General features: G+C 44.6%; 2 protein-coding genes across 2 annotated transcripts in view; one reads left to right on the top strand and one right to left on the bottom strand.

The window, feature by feature from the left end:
• Positions 1-1,710: 1,710 nt before the first annotated feature.
• Positions 1,711-18,206, bottom strand: part of LOC136653242 (vomeronasal type-2 receptor 26-like) — a 62,875-nt gene continuing 46,379 nt past the window's right edge. Inside the window, exon 3 of the mRNA XM_066630149.1 lies at positions 1,711-2,609. Within this exon, the coding sequence (XP_066486246.1) occupies positions 1,711-2,609 (899 nt within the window). The remainder of the gene's footprint in view (positions 2,610-18,206) is intronic.
• On the top strand, positions 10,080-16,176 carry LOC136651187 (vomeronasal type-2 receptor 26-like). The gene is made up of 5 exons (XM_066627378.1): positions 10,080-10,096; positions 11,146-11,437; positions 12,711-12,938; positions 14,193-14,319; positions 15,278-16,176. Exons 1-5 carry the CDS (start codon positions 10,080-10,082, stop codon positions 16,174-16,176), a joined length of 1,563 nt encoding a protein of 520 aa, XP_066483475.1.

The raw sequence follows: 18,206 nt of genomic DNA on the forward strand, positions 1-18,206 counted from the left end.
ACGTAATGACGTTAAGTTTATTTGACATATTCCATTCCAGATCATTGCCTCTTCTGGTCCTGTAGGGACACAGTTATTATTGGAATTAGGTAGGGGAATAGTTACTTGGTGCTTCAAGGAAATAAACCCAGAATTATATTATCTAAACAAATTGGACAAACCAAGGAAATTGACACTTCCATACACTATTAGAGGGGCAAATTGTGTTTGGGGGAGGGAGCTTGAGACAGCCAATCCCTGGAGGTCACTTTTGACTATTGCTGGTAGCAGCTGTTACTAAGCATTTGGCTTGCAAGAACACACTGCTTTAGTAAATGTTCACTGCTGTTTTAAAGGGGAAACATTGCCTGTCCCCATGGTGAACCCATTGCACAGTTAATTATAGACCTTTCACCCTTCTCTTCAGCAGAACCAGGGTAGCTGACCATCTGAAGAAATATCTATATCTATGTATCTATAGAGATCTCTCTATCTATGTATATATATTTCTTTAAATGGAGGGGGAGAGAGAGGGGGACAGGAAGGGGCGGGATTGGCAGAGCTCTGCTCCGCCGAATCAAGAACCCTGCATTGGGCCTTACAGTCCAACACAAGGCCTTCCAACTCTTCGCTGGCAAAATTGCTGGCCCAGACTTCCGTAGCCCCATTCCAGGGCTTGCACCTTTACCTGAGGAAAGGGGGAAAATGTCCCCTTCCCCCGAGGACACGCAGACAACTGCCCGGCACACTTAGGATACAGCGGTCGGCATTTTAGTGCCACTCCTCCTCTGGGCACCTGGCAACTCAGGATTGGGATATAAATTTAGAAAGGTGCCTGACTTATATGGGTTGGCTAACTGATCAGTTCCTGGGAGGTCAAAATAGGGTTCCTGCATCCATGAAATGGATAAAGGATTTTTCCAGAGGCATAAGACTCCCAGTTAAGCATTTGGAGGTTGGTTTCTGAATGTACAACTCCTGATCAGACTGGAGAAAAGGCAGAAGTAGCTCTGTCGCCCCTGATCTTGACTCTCTTGGGTGACTGATCTTGGGTGACAGAGAAGTCACCCAATTTGTTGGAAATAATCTCCATAGCAGTGAGATAACTTCCTTCCACTAAAACGTATGATTGCCCACAGGTCAAGGAAGGGAAGGTGGGCTCAGAGCAGGAGGAGCTGCTGCTACTGTTTCTCCCATCAGAATGGGAGCAATAAAGGTGAGAAGCAATGTCTAGCTGCCTAATCCAGGAGGCAGGTGACATGAGTGGCTGACATTGCTGAGGTCTTTATACGAGTATATCAAGCCAACACATTCAAGCTGTTAGGGAAAGGAACTCCCAAAAGGTCAGCTGAGCAAGGGGTATAGTTCCTCATAGTCAGGGCACACATATCCCTTCCTAATGCCTGCTTTCCCTTTACAGTAGAACATAGAACGGGTGGTTGGGGAGAGGTTGTCTGGTGATGGACCCTGGGGGCTGACAGGTATGCCACGTGCCAAGCAGAGGCCTAGAATTTGTTTGACGGTGGATGGGCCCACCCATCCACCCAGAGTCTCCAAATGGCTGAAAACAGCCATCCCAGAAGTGATTTGACAGTAAACACAATCACAATGACATCATAGCATCACTATCAAATTACTTCCGGGTGCTGTGTCATCACTCTGATACATATGGGGGTGTGTTGTGCAGCAGGGGTGTGTGTATTGCAGCCCTTGGGGCAAGCATATATAATTTTATTGTCTTCTTATTAGTTGTTCCTTGTTGTTGAGTTCAGGCTTCAGGATAATGATGTAGCATTTAGAAGAAAAGATGCAACCTAGTAACCCAGCACTAGAGGCCAAGATGGAGAAGATCTCCACAGCCACCATGTACTTCCCTTTGGTGCTTAGATATGTTGGAACAAAGGACAGCCAGACACTGCAAAAGACCAACATGCTGAAGGTAATAAATTTGGCTTCATTGAAACTGTCCGGCAACTTCCGTGCTAGGAAAGCCACAATGAAGCTGACTATGGCCAGGAAACCCATATAACCCAAGATACAGTAAAACATGGCGGCTGAGCCCTCATTACATTGCACTATGATCTCCCCATTTAGTGAGTGCATGTCCATATCTGGGAATGGAGGGGAAGTGCTTAACCAAAGCAAAGAAATGCCTGCTTGAATAGAGGAGCATGAAAGGACCATGGAATTTGCCAGTCTTTTCCCCACCCATTTCCTCATCCCAGATCCTGGTTTGGTAGCCATGAAAGCCAAAACCACAGTGATGGTCTTTGCCAAGACACTGGAAAGGGCCACAGAAAAGATGATGCCAAAGGCAGTTTGTCGGAGAAGGCAGGTCATCCTTCTGGGCCTTCCAAGGAAGAGCAAGGAGCAGAGGAAGCACAGGAGCAGGGAGACGAGGAGGATATAAGTGAGGCTGCGGTTGTTGGCTTTGACGATGTGAGTGTCCCGATGCTTTATGAAGATTCCAATAACGAAAGCTGTGATGAGGGATAAGGAAATAGCCAGCACAGCCAAAAGGGTTCCTAATGGTTCGTTGTAAGTAAGGTAGCTTAGACCTTTGAGAATGCATTGATTTTGATACCTGGTGGGAAAGTGATCTTCTGGACATTTGACGCAGGCCTCCATGTCTGAAAAAACAAAAGCACTGTTCGATTATTTCAACACTTTGACCAAAGTACAGAATTACTAATTCTGTACTAATGGGGCCCATTATGTCAAATCTTTAATGACCGAACACCCAATCCCACCCCCCATAATGTGCATAATATGCAGCTCAAAAAAACCCCCCCCAAAAATCCCAACTTTTTTTTTTACTTTCCACCTGTAAGCTGCTTGCCTTCCATGGTGTTTCCTCAGATCTACCCCAGCTCATTGACTGGTGCACATCTGAGGATAATCTTGGGTGTGCTGTAGGACCATGACATGGAATGAGCAACATCTTTACATATAGTTTAGTACGTTTCAAAGTAGAAATGAAAAAAAAAAACAAAAAAATGTAAGTACAGGGAAAACATGCTTAAACTAATAATAATTATGATGAAGAAGAATAAGAATCCTAGGACAAGGCAACTCTAGAATCTAGGAATTCCCACCTCTGTAGTTCTCTCATATCAGTTTCATGTGGGGGGGGGCAGTATCCTATCCACTTTGTTTGCAACCAGTTCCTCTCCTTTCAAATCCTCGGGTTTATACCAACTATATTGCTGACACAGGTCCTAGGGGACCGATAGGCCATCAGGAGTCATATAGAAAGATAAGGGGAACAACTTCCTCTATGTGCCTGCATCACCATCAATGATGGAGGACAGATGGGGCTCTTAGCTTATTATTCCATCAAGCTGACCATCGACTTCTCTGACTACTTGTTGCTCTCCAGAACGTCAGATAGGGTTGTGTCCTGGCTGTACCTAAAGATGTCAGGATACTGGGACTGTCTTCAAATATGAAGCATGAGCTCTGTCATTTATTTAGAGTTTGTCTCCTTAGGCTTGCCCATCAGAAAGCTCTAAAGTGCGGAGATCAGGCCATCCTGGAACTTACTGTGCAAATGGTCAAAGTATTGTACGTAATTTCTCCTACCCTTTTGGTCAGATATCATCCCCTCTGGACATGAAGCGCAATCATAGCAGCAAAATTTCTCCCCCTCTTTCTTTTTCCTGCTATAGCCAGGAGAACAGTTATCATTGCACATGGAAATGGGCACCACCTATTCATAAGCATAAAATAAGATTATTATTGGATTGTTCACATGGACATCTTAAAACTTTCAGTGGACCTTTTTCAGAAATTATAAAATGGGCTTAAATTTACACATGGAGGAAGGGGTGGGAGTATATCAGGTAACAGATAGATATACTCATCAGATGAGCTCCTTAGCTCCATTTTCATATGAATTACATAGACCCATTAAAATGTATTTCAATCTGCCCGATGCCATGAGCCGAGAGCTCTCGCTAAACTTTGACCAAAGTGTGCCATTTTAACATCAGTTCTGACTCTGGTCCTAAAATGCTTGTTAACAAAAAGCTGTAGGCCACCCCTGACCCAGTGCTTGGCTCTCTAGTGACCTAGTCCTTGAAGACCAGACAGAGCTGGTCTACATTATCTTGCCAAAGCAACAACCAATAGGAGGGGTAAAGAGGGTGTTTGAGTGCGGAATCCTGGGGCATTCCATGTACAAATGCTTTTTTGCAAATGCCCGAAGTTTCTGAGCAAAGATGGGAGAACTGGAATGTCTGGTGACAAGGGAAAACTTTGACATAGTGGGCATAACGGAAACCTGGTGGAATGCGGAGAATCAGTGGGATACCGCAATCCCGGGCTATAAACTGTACAGGAGGGACAGGGAGGGGCATGTTGGAGGTGGGGTGGCCATTTATGTTAAAGAAGGGATATAAACCAGCAAAGTAGACATTGAAGGTGGGTCCGACTCCACCATAGAATCTCTGCGGGATAAATTACCAGGCCTGTACAGTGATGTAATACTGGGGGTGTACTATCATCCTCCAGACCAGAAATTGGAAGGGGACCTTGAAATGAGGAAACAGATCAGGGAGGTGACAAGGAGGGACAGGGTTGTAATCATGGGGGACTTCAATTATCCTCATATTGACTGGGTCAATTTGTATTCTGGTCACAAAAAGGAGACCGGATTCCTTGACATCCTAAATGACTGTGCCTTAGAGCAGCTAGTCATGGAGCCCACCAGAGGACAGGTGACTCTGGATTTAATATTGTGCGGTACTCAGGACCTGGTTAGAGATGTCAGTGTTACGGAGCCATTGGGGAACAGTGATCATGCTGAGATCCATTTCAACATGCATGTTGGGGGAAGAATACCGGGCAAATCTCTCACAAAAACCCTTGACTTCCGACGAGCGAACTTCCGTCAAATAAGGAGGCTGGTTAGAAGGAGGTTAAAAGGGAGGGTAAAAAGAGTCCAATTTCTACAGAGAGCATGGAGGTTGCTCAAATCAACAGTATTAGAGGCCCAGCAAAAGTGTATACCGCAAAGAAAGAAGGGCTCGACTAAGTCCAAGAGGGTGCCCGAATGGCTAACTAGCCAAGTTAGAGAGTCCATAAAGGGCAAGGAAGCTTCCTTCCATAAATGGAAGTCTTGCCCTAATGAGGAGAATAAAAAGGAATAAAAAGGAACATAAAGAAATGTGGCAAAAGAAATGTAAGAAGGTGATACAGGAGGCCAAGAGGGACTATGAGGAACACATGGCCAGCAGCATTAAGGGGAATAATAAAAGCTTCTTCAAATATGTTAGAAGCAGGAAACCCGCCAGAGAAGTAGTTGGCCCTCTGGATGGTGAGGGAGGGAAAAGGCACCATCCCCACGTCAAAACTATTTTTCTCTGATTTACATACCAGTTTCACAAGCTACAAGCCCTAGGAAGAAACCAGGAATTCAAGGCAAAACTGGGAAAAGAGAAGTTCTTCCTTTGCTCCCCCTGCTTATTTTATATGTGGGTGTGAGCATGAAATTTATGAAATTTCAATTTATGAAAAAGAAACAGGCATGCAAAAGACTGACAGAGCCCTACCTGTTCCTAGGTCCAGGTCTGAACAAAACAGAAGGCTTATATAGCATCTTTCAGACATAGGTATTGTTGACCTGGCTGGCAGTCTAGAAATCCTTTGGGAGGCAGAGAAAAACTATCCAGTCATATTGTCAATAATGAGAAAGATAATCCCCATTGTCCTGGTGTTCATTATGGCTTCCTTAATGAGAGAAGAGCTAGGCATTTTTTTTTTTTTGTCTGAATTCCTATTATCAGAACAGTTATTTTTGCCTTTGAAGGACATCATGGAGAAAACAGTCTTTGGCCTGAAGCTCTGGGCTGCTTCTACTTAGAGAGACAATCTAGGATGTTTATTAAATAGTTAAAGTGAGATCATAGCAAGATCCAAAGTGGTGGTATAGTTCAGTATATATAGTTTCTCCTACCAAAGAGATAATGAAGCCAATGAGATGGAACACTGTTTGTTGTTGTTGTTGTTGTTGTTTTCATTCTGAGCAATAAATAAATTTTATTTAAAACCTGTATATAAGCCAGTTAAACTAGTGACCATCTTGTGAAAGTGAATTCCATCAATGCAATTATGTGTTGTGTGGATAAGTACTTTTCCCTTTCCTGAAACTGTGGCCAATTCAACTTCATTGGATTGTCCCAAGTTGTAGTACTATATTAGAAGGATTAAAACAAGGCCAGACAGAAGAGGATAATGGAAAATTTGGGACAGGAAGAACAACTCTTGAGGGTTTGGGGAACCATGGGGAAAATGAAACATTGTATGCTGTCCTAGCTTCATGATTTTGAAGCAGGACATAAGTTTGTTCATTTCCCTGTACAACTGTGACAAGTAGAACCATTTTTTGACCCTATATATTTGCTCCTTAATTTTTCACTAGAGCTTGTACTTGACACACTTTTGGGCTGCTATGGCTAAGTGAAATCCTTTGTTATGTTAAAAGTTTTTATTATATTCGACTGAAGTGACTTTTGGCAAAAGGAAAATTCATGAGGAAGACACTTTGCTGGATGGGTAGGAAAAAAAATAATTCCCTTTTTCTTTCTCTTTTGCAACCATCTTCTTCCACAGATCGAGTGCTCCAGTATCTCAGACTATGCTGTCAAAATGGTCAAAGCCAACAAACTTGACCATGGTGAGCAACAGTCTTTTCTTCCCCTTCTGTCTTGTCCTCTGAACTTCTTTATCGCTCACCTGATGAGCGAGGCAGGAGCTGATGCTCTGTGCACAGGTAAAGTGTGACTGACATTCCTTGGTGGCAGCCTTGGTTCCCTCACTGATTGCCAGTGAGGTGAGCAGTTGCTGTGTGATGTGCAGACACCCCTTGGCTTCTTTCAGGCTATATTGTATGCATCTTTTCATTCAGGGAGGTTCTGTATTGGTACCTGTGTGCATTGAGCTTGGTGGACCAATGGTCTGACACAGCAAGCTCCTCAGTGTGCATGCAGTTTGGCGGTATGCACTATCCTATATATATATATATATATATATATATATATATATATATATATATATATATATATATATTATAGGTTTATGTAGTTCAGTCACATATAAATATACTCTTGCCACAGGACATTAAATAAAATTTAATAATAGGTTTTAAATAAAATTTGTTTATTGCTCAGAATGAAAAACAACAACAACAACAAAACAGTGTTCTGATCTCATTGGCTACATTATCTCTTTGGTAGGAGAAAGAGGCAATTTTCCTACCTTTTAATGTGTGATTATTTTATTTGAAGAAGACTTGAAATCCACCCACAGTAACATCTACTTCTTCTGATTATTTAATGATTGTCAAGTTTACATGGAAACGGAAGATCTTTACCCCCTGTATTTATATATACCCCCTGTACTGCAGGGGTTATATAGGGTATGCTTTGTGCCTAGACTTTCCACAGTGTTGCTAAAATGAGGCATAGATGGTGATTTCCCTCCTCCAACCTTCAGTTCTGGTCACCCCCATCTTAAAAAAAGAACTTAGTGGAACTAGGAAAAGGTGCTGAAGAGAATGGCCAAAATGATTACTGGGCTGAGGCACCTCCCTTATGAGGAAAGGCTGCCATGTTTGAGGCTCTTAAGTCTAAAGAGGCTCAATGCCAGAGGGAAGCCTAGGCTAGAACGTGTTCCTTGAGCCAAGTTTATCTTGTGTCAGAACTAGGGGACATCCACTAACATTGAGTATTGGGAGAGTTAGAACAGACCAAAGAAAATATTTATTTAACCAGCGTGTAATTAGTCTGTGGAACTCCTTGCTGCAGAATGTGCTGATGGCATCTGGCCTAGATGCCTTTAAAAGGAGATTGGACAGATTTCTGGAGGAAAACTCCATCACAGTTTACAAGTCGTGGATGTCAATGTTTTCCCCTATCCCAGGCTGGAAAGGGAGGAAGGTGTGTTCAGTAGGTTTCATGCATTAAAAATTGCTCACGTGTTTAATAAAGTGTACCAAGTTAAACCCAAGTGCAGTCTGGTGTCTTCCTTGGGGTGTGTGAGGTAAATAGAATGCCAGATGCAGGGGAGGGCACCAGGACACAGGTTGTGTCTGTTGCCTTGTGTGCACTCTGAAGCATCTGGTGAGCTGCTGTGAGATACAGGAAACTGGACTAGATGGGCCCTGGACTTGATCCAGCAGGCTCTTCTTATGTTCTTAACCTCCCATCAAGAATGAAGTCAGATTAGTAATATGGCTGGGCAATATGGCACTAGGATGGGAGCGATCAGCCTTCATGCATGGTAAGTTCATTAGACTGTAAAGGTGTATTGTGGAGTGCTTGTATAAGTTACAGTCCAATCCTAGGCTTCCTTACGCCCCCCCCCCCCCTGCTGAGGCAGTCACACCAAAAATAGGCATGCTGTATTGAATGGTGGAGGAGGACTGGGAGGATTTGGAGGGGGAAGGGAATTTAAATCAATGCTGGATCCACCCCCTCCTGCAGCCTCGCGACCCCCTGTTCCACCCCAGTTTAGCCCCCTTCCGGCCCTGTTCTGCCTCTCCCACCTCTCCCAACTCCACAACATTTTGGCTACCTCTGATGTGTGCAGAGAGGCTCTAGCCTTCCTGCTGGCACTCCTTCAGCATGCTGCTCTGGGGAGTGCAACTGGTCCCTGAACGTGTTTGTTTTACCCCCACATGAATAAGTTACTTGTGTTTTAAAAACCACTTCCAGTAACCAAAGAAAGGCCCGTGCTGTGATATCAATAAAGATTCTTAAATGACTCCTCAGCTGCCTCAGGCGCTGTGATTCCTTCGGTGCCTGGTCTATTCCCTCTCCGAAAGATAGTTCAAGTGATGCTCGGCAAAGTCAGAGAACTCCAAAGGAAACTGCACTTCCTGATTACTACAGTTCCTGCCACCAGAGTGTCTAGTACCGGAGTGTCAAATATAAGGCCTTTGGGCCAGATGCGGCCCCCAGAAGCAACCATTCCCCCCACTCCCCATCTCCCCCCTAGTTACAGCCAGCCAGTGCTGCTGGAGCACCGCTCGACCCTTCGTGACAGTGGCCCTTCCTCTCTGGGTGCTGCAGATGTGCCTTATGACACATTTGCGGCACCCAGCACCACTACTGGAGCTCAGCACTAGCGCTGCAAAGTTATAGAACTGAGCCCTAAGTCTGCTGTTCCCTCTGCAGTTCCAAGTGGGGAAACTAGGCTTCAGTTTCTTTCTCCAGCTAGGCCTCCTGCCTTTGAAGCCTCGTTCTCACTGAGCAGATAAACCAGTGCCTGGGCTTTACCATTTCGGACTGCAGAAGGAGCCTTGCATGGCCAAATGTGTCTCACTGCAAAATGAACCAACAAAATCACTATTCCTGCAAGTAGAAGACTCAGTGTCAGAGTGAAGCCCAGGCTAGAACTTGTCCCTTCAGCCAAGTTTATATCTTACATCAAATAAACTTTCTAATCTGCATTGTGTCAGCAGACCAAGACTGTGGCCTGGCTAATTGGTGTTTTTGGCCATAACCTGTGTTTACCTGATCAGTCTTCTGGCCCTTAATTGCACAATCTCAGGGGGAGATCCCTGAGAGCATAAACCAAGCCAAGGCTCTGCAATTAGACACAAGTCTTCCCTATTGAGGAAGTACAATTACAGCTGGCACAAGGGTCACAACTAACTTGAAAAAAAGCATTGCTAAGAAGTTGATTATATGAAATTGAGAATGTGCTTCAGGTAGAGAGACCACCTCTCCAATTCCCTGGACACAACTGCTCTGTCTTAAGCATCCCAGTCAAACCATAGGAAAAGGCCACAGTAGGCAGTAGGCTGTATCCACAGAACGTTCGCCACCAGTAGCAGCCCAGTTCTACCCCCCACCATTGATGACGCTGCAGCCGTGTTGATGGAGCACACACTGTAGCTGGTGGTGGATAACAGACAAAAATGATAAGAGATAATGGTATATAGAAAAGCTTCTCAAGCAACACTTTTGTGTGTTAAAGAAAGTGCTTTACGGAGAAGTCTTCAAAGATACGTAGAAGGGTCCAATTCTATCCAACTTCCCTGTGCTAATGCAGCCGTAACAATGGGGGGTGTGCTGCATCCTGGAGGGGGTGTAATCATGGAAGAATCCTCAAGGTAAGGGAATGTGACCAAGTTAAGGGAATGCTCCGTTAGCTCAGGGCTGCCTTGTGCCTGCAGTGATGCTGGAAAGTTGGTTAGCATAGGGCCCTGATCACTTTTTAAAGACAAACTCTCCTCCACATATTGTTAATTATCACCACCGGAGTGCACCTGTTTAGGTATTCACCCCACATGTATCCAGCTGTTCAGACTCCAGGATCTTATATTTGTTGCAGAGCACCCTGGTTTTGACCAGGGCAGGGTATAATACTTATGGCTCAGTCCAATCAATTAGTGGTGCTTTCAGAATGCTTGTTCCAGTGGAGAAGACTGCTGCAAAGAAACCATAATGTGCTTTGCAGCAGCAGAAGCTGCTGGCATGCTGGTAGAAGGACCAGAACCTTTCTTCATGTGTCGGACGTCAAGAAGCCCACCAAAGCACATCAGGCCATCAGGATGGTGCAAGTACTGATATTGCCACTAGCACTGCTGTCTTACTTCATACAAAAGGCTCACGCTGTCAACTGTACCATATGCAACGATCCTCTTCCCATCCCTCACGATTTCTATCAGCCAGGAGATGTGATCATTGGTGAGATTGTTTCCCAGGTTTTCGTTCTGCATGACCATCCTTCCTTCATGGTACAACCCACACAGATGTTGATTGGAGAACCAGTGTAAGATATTTGTTTTCTTAACTTCTTTCTTACCATATTCAGATTATAATACAGTAACTGAGAACAGATCATTAAGCAATAGGATGGTTGGCAACATGTGATGGCAACATGCCAATAGGATGATTGGCAACATTGTCCACTGTCACCCACAAGAGTGGGGAGTAACGGCTATTTGTCAGGAGAATACGCTAGAACACATACACTAGAACTTTTGTATAACTTGCTCTTGGAAAGAAAATTCAGACACAATTTCTGCTACTCCCACAATTGGTGTTTTGCAAGCATTGAAGATAAACTAGAACTTGAAAGCATGTAGCAGTAGGATAGTGGAGGATCCAAATGCCCTTTCAGCAGTTTGGCTAAAGACCTGGAAACTTTCTGTTGCAGTTCGGTACCAAAGAACTACCAGCATGTCCTGGCCTTGGCATTTGCTGTCAAAGAGATCAATGAGGATACCAACATCTTACCAAACATCACTTTGGGGTTCCGCATCCTCAACTGCTACTACGTTGCAAGGACGACTTACAAGGCCACCCTGAGCCTGCCTTCCACCCAGCTTACATTTGTCCCCAACTTCAAGTGCAACACCCAGAACAAGTTAATTGCTGTCATTGCGGGACTGGTAACTGAAACCACTGCCAATGCAGCCACCATAACGTCCATCTACAAGTTTCCACAGGTAGGTTTTTTTGCATGCGAAGACAGATATTTCAAATACAGAAGTACTTCCTTTTCAAGAACATCTTGTATGTTTTCTTTCAGCTCACTTATGGATCCTTTTCCCCAGCTCATGATGACAAGATGTTTTTCCCATCTTTGTATCGGATGGTGCCAAATGAAGCCCATCAATTCCAGGGAGTTATCCAGTTATTTCAACATTTCCAATGGACGTGGGTTGGTCTTCTGGCTGTAGATGATGACAATGGAGACAGGTTTTTGCAGACTATGGTCCCAATGCTTTCCCAAAATGGCATCTGTGATGCCTTCATAATGAGAACACCAAAAAGGACTTTTATAGATCACTTGGTAGGCATGGTTATAGAATTGCTGGAAAAATATCCAGTTCTTATGGATAGAAAAGTCAATGCATGTTTGGTATATGGAGAAAATCCATCCCTCCAAGTTTTGAGAATGTTGCTGTTTTATGCACCCTTCATTTCATTGCCACCAGTGAGCAAAGTCTGGATTGTAACATCCCAGTGGGATTTCTATTCAGTGTACCTCCAAAGGCTGTGGGATATACAAGGCTTCCATGGGGCCATATCATTCTCGGTTCACTCCAATCAGCCACCTGGATTCCAAAACTTTGTTCAGACCATAAAGCCCACCTGGGCAGAAGGAGATGGCTTTATCCAGAATTTCTGGGAACAAGCCTTTGACTGTTCATTGGAAGCTTCAAGTCGGAATGCTGAGAGCAAGACATCCTGCACTGGGGAGGAGAAGCTGGAGAGCCTTCTGAGCACCTTCTTTGAAATGGACATGACTGGCCACAGCTACAATGTCTACAGTGCTGCCTATGCTGTGGCACATGCTTTGCATGCTCTGTTCTCATCTAGATCCAGTAAGATATTAGCAGGGAAACTGGATTTGGGGAATGTGTATTCATGGCAGGTAATTGCATAATATTACAGTATGAAACAATAGTAGCATATCATCTAGAGATGGATAGACCTCTGCTAGCTAATTGTACATTTAAAAATTCCACACAATTCATGGTTACTTTTCTTATCTCTTCATTGTCAGCTAATTACTAAGAACAATATTTTTTGAAATAATTCTTTACTTTGCTGTGACTTGTTTCATATGAGCAAAATACAGGAGTCACCAAGCAAAAGAAGATCACCCCAGTTACAATTTGGCAGAAGCATGATCCAGATTAGTGTAAACTTGAACTCAGTGGAATGATGTGAATTCCCTCTTTGTCCATTCCCTCCTTTTCTCTTTCATTCTAGCTTCATCCCTTTCTGAGGAGCATCACCTTCAACACCAGTGCTGGGGACACAGTGTTTTTTGATGAAGCAGGAGAATTTGTGGCAGGTTTTGATGTTACGAACTGGGTCACATTCCCAAATGGATCTTTTGTTAGAGTTAAAGTTGGAAAACTGGACATTCTGCCTCCTAGAGACACTGTCTTAACCATTTATGATGATCAGATTGTGTGGCATAGAAGTTTTAACCAGGTGAAAGAGAGCTGCAGATGATGTGATTAATAGAAGGAGTGAGCAAAATTTGATTTTAGCCACCTTTGTGTGTGGCATGACCTTCCTGGTCAAATTGTGCTGGGTAGCATACTGTAAATTATATACCCTAAATGAGTAATTGTTCAATTGTTTCTTGTACGAAAGCAAGAAACTAATATCCACTTCCTCTGTATACATTCCCGACATCAAGCTCAAGAAATTTTTTATTTCATCTAATTTGAAAAAAGGTTATTATTATTATTTTTTAAATTCCTTCAAATTGCATTCTTTCTTCTATGAATTTTGCTAATGCAGATAAATTGTTTGTAATGGAACACACAGGAGGAGACAGGGTGTGTTGTCAACAGTGGCCCCTTGTTCTGACAGATCTGGGAAGCTTGGGGTTTAGACTGCAGTAAGTGCGCTGCACAATTGTTGCCACTTGAAGGCAACAAGGCCCTCAGGGATAAAAGCAGCACCTGGAGGAAGGAAAGAGTTTGGGTGTAGAAGGAAGGAGCTTGGAGGAAAGAAGATGGATGGGTGGATGGACTGGCTGGCTGATAGATGGACTGACTGATGAATGGACCAAACAGAGATTACTAAGGATTGCTGGAACAGAGACTGCTGGCAACTGATGTGTGGCTGCCATGCCCAAGAGGTGCTGAGAACCTAGGTGCTGCTGTGGTGGCCAGAGAGGCTACTGGCAGGAGAGGGGAGTAAGGAGGACCTCTGCAGGTTGAACAGGCATGCTACTCTAGTGGTGGGGTCCAGCAGTGCTGCAGTGCAGAACTAGGGCCATTGATGGGGAAAGAAGGGGAGCTAATTAGCTTAAAGAGAGTATAAGATTGATAGATGAAGTTTAGAACTGAAATTTGGCAAAACACTGTGTCGGCTTGTAGAGCTTGTTCATGAACTGATTTCAAAAAAACAAAGAGCCCCCCCTTGGATCTCCAGAGCCCCTTTGTTGGCTAACTAAAGAACTCCACATTGTGCATAGGCAGATTGAAATGTATTTTAATGGGCATATGAAGTTCATAGGAAAATTGATTGGATGAGTGGGTCTATTTGATACCACTTACACTTCCACCTCTTCCCTCCACGTGTCAATTTAAGCCCCTTTTATAATGCCTGTTAGGTCTATGATGTTATCAGTCCATGTGAGTAACTCACGGTCTACATACCAGTCATTCTTAAATCACTTTCTTTGAATAACCTTTCCCAATAATATTAACCTTCCTTTCTGCTTATGAACAGGTGATGCCCCTTTCTGTGTGCAATGACAAATGCTCTCCTGGCTATAGCAGGAAAAAGAGAGAGGGAGAGAAATTTTGCTGCTATGATTGTGATCCATGTCCAGAAGGGATGATCTCTGAACAAAAGGGTAGGAGAAATTATGTACAATAGGTTGAGTAATTGTGCAGATAAGATCCATGATGGCCTGAACTCCACACTTTAAAGCTTTCTGATGGGCAAGCCTAGGGAGGCAGGTCTAAAATAAATGACAGAGCTCATGCTTTGTATATGAAGACAGTCCCAGTATCCTGACATCTTTAGGCACATCCAGGACAGAACCCTGTCTGAAGTTCTGGAGAGCCACAAGTAGTCAGAGGAGACAATGCTGAGCTTGATGGAATAATGATCTAAGAGTCCCATCTATCCTCCCCCATTGGTGGTGATGCAGGCACACAAAGGAAGTGTGCCCTGCATTCAATAGTTGGGGGGGGGGAGCAGACAATCAGGAGACCTGGGAAAGATAATACTTTCCTCTTACCTCTCTGTATGTCTCCTGATGGCCTATGGGTTCCCTAGGACACATGTCAGCAATGTAATTGATGCCAATCCAAGGAATTAAAATGAGAGGGACTGGGTAAAAAAGGGGATAGGCTACGGCCCCTCCATGTGAGACTGATATGAAAGAACTAGTAGTAGTAGTAGTAGTAGTAGCAGTAGTAGCAGTAGTAGTAGTATTTTAAGCATGTTTTCCCTGTCATTACAGTCATTTCCCTGTTATTTTGCCTTCATATCTACATTGAAACTTATTAAACTTTCTTTAAAGATTTAGTTTGTTCCATGACATGGTCCTACAGCACCCCCCAGGTTATCCTCAGATGTGCACTAGTCAAAGAGCTGGGGTAGGTCTGAGGAGACATCATAGAAGGCGAGTAGGTTACAGGGAGGAAAGCAAAAAAATTTTTAATTATTTATTTATTCATTTTTGTGCTGCATGTTATGCATGTTATGGGGAATGGGACTAAGATGTTAAATATTTGATATAATGGACTTCTTTCTAAACCTTGGTCAAAGTCTTGAAATAATCGAACAGCGCTTCTGCTTTTCAGACATGGAGGCCTGCGTCAAATGTCCAGAAGATCACTTTCCCACCAGGTATCAAAATCAATGCATTCTCAAAGGTCTAAGCTACCTTACTTACAATGAACCATTAGGAACCCTTTTGGCTGTGTTGGCTATTTCCTTATCCCTCATCACAGCTTTCGTTATTGGAATCTTCATGAAGCATCGGGACACTCCCATCGTCAAAGCCAACAACCGCAGCCTCACTTATATCCTCCTCGTCTCCCTTCTCCTGTGCTTCCTCTGCTCCTTGCTCTTCATTGGAAGACCTGGAAGGGTGGCCTGCCTTCTCCGACAAACTGCCTTTGGTATTGCCTTCTCTGTGGCCCTTTCCAGTGTCTTGGCAAAGACCATCACTGTGGTTTTGGCTTTCATGGCTACCAAACCAGGATCTGGGATGAGGAAATGGGTGGGGAAAAGACTGGCAAATTCCATGGTCCTTTCATGCTCCTCTATTCAAGCAGGCATTTCTTTGCTTTGGTTAAGCACTTCCCCTCCATTCCCAGATACAGACATGCACTCACTAAATGGGGAGATCATAGTGCAATGTAATGAGGGCTCAGTTGCCATGTTTTACTGTATCTTGGGTTATATGGGCTCCCTGGCCGTGGTCAGCTTCATTGTGGCTTTCCTAGCACGGAAGTTGCCGGACAGTTTCAATGAAGCCAAATTTATCACCTTCAGCATGTTGGTCTTTTGCAGTGTCTGGCTGTCCTTTGTTCCAACATATCTAAGCACCAAAGGGAAGTACATGGTGGCTGTGGAGATCTTCTCCATCTTGGCCTCCAGTGCTGGGTTACTAGGTTGCATCTTTTCTCCTAAATGCTACATCATTATCCTGAAGCCTGCACTCAACAACAAGGAACAGTTAAGAAGAAGACAATGAAATTATATGTGCTTGCTTCTCTGGTCTGCTCTTACACACATTCCCATGGACTTCTAAATAGATCAAAGACACTAATGTGAACTCTAAAATCTAGAGTGCCTTTTTTCCTCTTTTTGAAACCGTTTGGTTCATCTCATTTGGAAAAAACATAAATTCCTCCATTATTTTTCCATTATTGTTCCATTTTGTTCCATTATTCTAATAAACAGAGCACTTACAGTCCATTCCTCTCCAGAGCCAGTCTTTGCAATGCAGGGGCAGCATCAGCATAAGAACTTGCTAGGACTTTCCCATCCTGTAACATTTGCTATACAGCATGCACAGCATCTTATTTTATGCTGAGGCCTTTGCTCATGGAATCAATGAAACACACACCTTTGATAGCGTCAGTGAGGTCGAAGTCTCTTCTGACTCTTCCTAACTCTTCCATGCCAGAAGTAATTTTTTTTAAAATGCTATTGATTTTTATTTCCGTGGACACTTTATTGCAGATCTAAGGCTTCAATCCTATTCAGGAGGCATGTCAGACTGCCACAAAAGTGTCATAAAGCACTTTTGGATTATGTGAAGGACCAGCTCCTTCACATGTATGCACCAGCAGGAAGGCCAGAGTCTTCCTGGTGGCACTGATACAGGGATCAATGTCCACCGCAGCAGGGAAGTGCTGTGCAGATGGGGGAAGGGTGGGGGAGGGCTTTGATGGGGTGTAACACAATGAGGGAGGGCCGCAATGGGGAGGGGGTTAGGCGGGTTGGGCCTGGGAAGGGGTGGGATCAGTGGCACAACATATTTTATCGCCCTTCTGGGGCCTGATTTGCCAAGACAGACCCACTCAGACTTGTACCAGGGATGACCCATTATGGCTGCAAAGACTTATCCCAGGGCAAGGGGACAAGTGTCTGCTCACCATGAGGAGACCTTCTGCAACCAAAATCCCTCTGCTGGATGCAGCAGAACTCATGCCAGTGCTGCTACATAACCGCACAGGAATTTAGGGCACAATCCTATCCTGCGCTGAAACAGGCAAGCCAAGAGGCTTGCGCAGTATCCAGCACAGGACAGGGGTCAGAAGCAGCTCAGCAAGAGGCAAGGGTAAGGGCCTTTTCCATTAACCCCGGGTAAGGGCCACTTACCCCTATGGGTCTCCTCGGGCCTGCACCACCTCCTGAGGTTGCACAAGTCCGAGGAGAGTGGAGTGGCTTGAAGCCGCTCCATTCTCCCTGGGAACAGGGGTTGGGATATGGCATTGGGCTCCGGTGGGTGTTCCAGTCCCGCATCCCACTCTTGCCTGCCCACCCACCCACCTGCCCCTGGGGCTGCCCACCATTCACCCTCCCTCCCACCCAGGAATGCCTCCCGCCACCTACCTTTTCCTCTTGCGTCGGCCCAGTCAGGCTGACACACGTTCAAGAGAGGAAGCCGGTGCGAAGCTTGCATCAGCCTCCGCAGGCCGGCGCTTCTCAGAGCACCGGCCTGGCTTCCTCTCAAAGAGGCACAGACCCTAAGGGACTTGTGTCAGCCCAAGGCTTCATTTGGGTTGCACCCTTAGTTAGTACTAGGCTACTAATCTCCCTGTGTCCCTTCTCCCACACTTTCCTCCTCTTTCATCAGCCACTTTCTCCTCTAAGACGCCCTTCTCTCTTTTAATCTCTCCTCCTTCTAAACACTTTCCTGAGCACTCCAAAGAGTATGAATATTAGCTATGGATTCCAGTCTCATCCGAAGTTCCTCTGATGGCCCTGACCCATGGATTCAGTTATCCGTGGGTTTTGGTATCTGCAGGGGGTTCAGGAACAGACCCTCCCATTGATACTGAGTAACAACTGTACTTATGTTTAAAAAGCACTACCAGAAACAGAAAAAGGCCCATGCTTAGATCTCAATAAAGCTTCTGAAACGATTCAGTCCTGATTCCTCCACTGCCTTGTTCTTTGGCTGTCTTATGCTCACCTCATGAAGGGTTTTTGGTTGTTGCATCCCTGTCTGGAATGCCTAGCCTCCTTCCAGGATTGGCATGCAGTTAGCGATTG

The sequence above is a fragment of the Tiliqua scincoides genome, chromosome 5 (genome assembly GCF_035046505.1).
Source record: "Tiliqua scincoides isolate rTilSci1 chromosome 5, rTilSci1.hap2, whole genome shotgun sequence".
In the NCBI taxonomy this organism is placed as follows: Eukaryota; Metazoa; Chordata; class Lepidosauria; order Squamata; family Scincidae; genus Tiliqua; species Tiliqua scincoides.